At 44.1% G+C, this 1973-nt stretch overlaps 1 protein-coding gene across 2 annotated transcripts in view; it reads right to left on the reverse strand.

Annotated features, from left to right (window-relative positions):
• Window positions 1-104: 104 nt before the first annotated feature.
• Window positions 105-1973, reverse strand: part of LOC107091224 (nucleoporin GLE1-like) — a 4733-nt gene continuing 2864 nt past the window's right edge. For both annotated transcript variants that reach the window (XM_015385026.1, XM_015385025.1), the window contains exon 5: window positions 105-1245. In XM_015385026.1, the coding sequence (XP_015240512.1) occupies window positions 793-1245 (453 nt within the window). In that variant the 3' untranslated portion in view covers window positions 105-792. The remainder of the gene's footprint in view (window positions 1246-1973) is intronic.

Consider the following 1973-nt stretch of genomic DNA (forward strand, 5'->3'; position numbering starts at 1 on the left):
CAAACAAGGAGGTAGGGTGTAAGGAGATACAGAAGTAAAGAAGAAGATAGGACAGAGGAAAGGAAACAAGAGGAGGAGGAGGAAGGAAGAACAGAACACAAGGAATATAGGAAACAATGAAGGAAAGGTAGGATTGACGTAATGAACAGGAGAGCAAAGGATGGAAGGAAGGAAACAAGGAATAAAGGACACAGACAGGAGGAAGGAAACAGAGTAGAAATATAAATATTCTTTGCTTCTTCTCATCTTTCTAAATCGCAGGAACCTTAGAAACTCCATCAGCATCATTCTGAGCTGCAGAGCTTCAGTCATATTTCACAGCCTAAATATCAGAACCAACAAGCTGGACCCGGTGGGCTGGTTTCTGGGATTGCATCTTTGCTTCATGCTTTTATTTTCAGAAGAACCGAGTCGCTCTGAGAGCAGGAGCCCAGGTTCTGAGGAGCCCAAACAAAAACCACCGCGTTCCACCTGCAGTTCAACAGTCATCGCTCTTTATTCTCCTTACAGATTACAAATGTTAGAAATCTGCCAGCATTGAACAGAACCGAGGCTCGGCTCAGAGCCTCCGTCTAACGGTGCGGCTCAGATTCCATCGGATCCGGTTTCAGAACCGGTTCTTTTCAAATGTTCATTGATCCGAAACGTCAATCTGTTAGTTTTCACCTCCACCAGTCACCTGCCGGCCTCCTACAGTTCCCAGAATCCATCTGAAACATTAGTGGGCGGGGCCTCAGTGCAGCTTTGAGATAAGGGTGTGGCCTGTGAGTTTGTGGGCGGGGCCTGTTATCGTCAGGGAGCCGATAGGTCGGAGCGTCCCACCTCTGAGGTTCCCTTCAACAGGCCCAGCCTCACCACCACCACCTTCCTCTTCTTCTGCTCCAACCCATCTTCATCCTCCTCCTCGTCCTCCTCCGGCTCCTCCCTCTCCTTCCGTTTCCCTCTCCTCTCCTTCCTCTTCTCCTCCCTCCTCTGCTTCTTCGCCTTCTTCCTCCTCTTCCTCTCCTCTTTTTCCATCATAGCCGGGTCCTCCTCCTCCTCCTGCAGTCCGTCCTGAACCTCTTCCTGCTCCACTTCCTCCTCCACCGCCACCAGCATTTCATCCTGCTGCTCCTCTTCTTCCTCCTCCTCTTCCTCATCATCATCATCATCTTCCTCCTCATCCTCCTCTTCTTCTTCTGTGGTCACAGATACGATATCGTCCTTCATTTGCTCGTGTTTCAGCATCATACTGTGCTCCCCGTCCTGCACCACCGACAGAAAAGACAGTTAAAAAAACAAAAAACAAGAATTACACCAAATAAACTGAGTAGATGACAAAGACACACATCTGACTTTTCAAAATAAACCTTTAAAACGGTTGGATCTTTTTAAAGTCTTATCGCCTCCTAGTTCTTAATGTCTTATAATCCTGAATATCTGGATGTTGTCTAAAATGATCATCTGTACGGAAGAGGATTAGGGCCACTGAAAAAAAAAGTTAACTGATTTTTAAATTTTATTTCAGTTTAATATTAGAATTCAGTTTAATCTCAGAATTCTAATAGATAACAAACATGTTAGCATCAAGCCATAGACATGTCTGTTTTAGAGACTAGCTCTCTTGTTTTAATGACCTTCTGCTCCTCCATTAATGAGGGGACCCCTCGGCCACGTAAAAAGTTGGCTTATTCCGTCATTTTCCACCAATGTTTCACTGGCCACCTCAAAAACCTCACATCTTTGTCAGTGAAGCTGAAAGCTCCCACATCTCTTCCTTCATGGTGACCATCTACATTAAGATCCAAAATTCTGAGATTAAAGTCAGAATTCTAAGAAAAAAAGTCAGAAATTCTGAGAAAAAAAGTCAGAAATCTCAGATTAAAGTCAGAATTCTAAGAAAAAAAGCCCGAATTTTTCAGCTTAAAGTCAGAATTCTGAGAAAAAAAGTCAGAAATCTCAGATTAAAGTCAGAATTCTAAGAAAAAAAGCCC

This window comes from Cyprinodon variegatus, unplaced genomic scaffold, assembly GCF_000732505.1.
Source record: "Cyprinodon variegatus isolate N-32 unplaced genomic scaffold, C_variegatus-1.0 Scaffold330, whole genome shotgun sequence".
Taxonomy (NCBI): domain Eukaryota; kingdom Metazoa; phylum Chordata; class Actinopteri; order Cyprinodontiformes; family Cyprinodontidae; genus Cyprinodon; species Cyprinodon variegatus.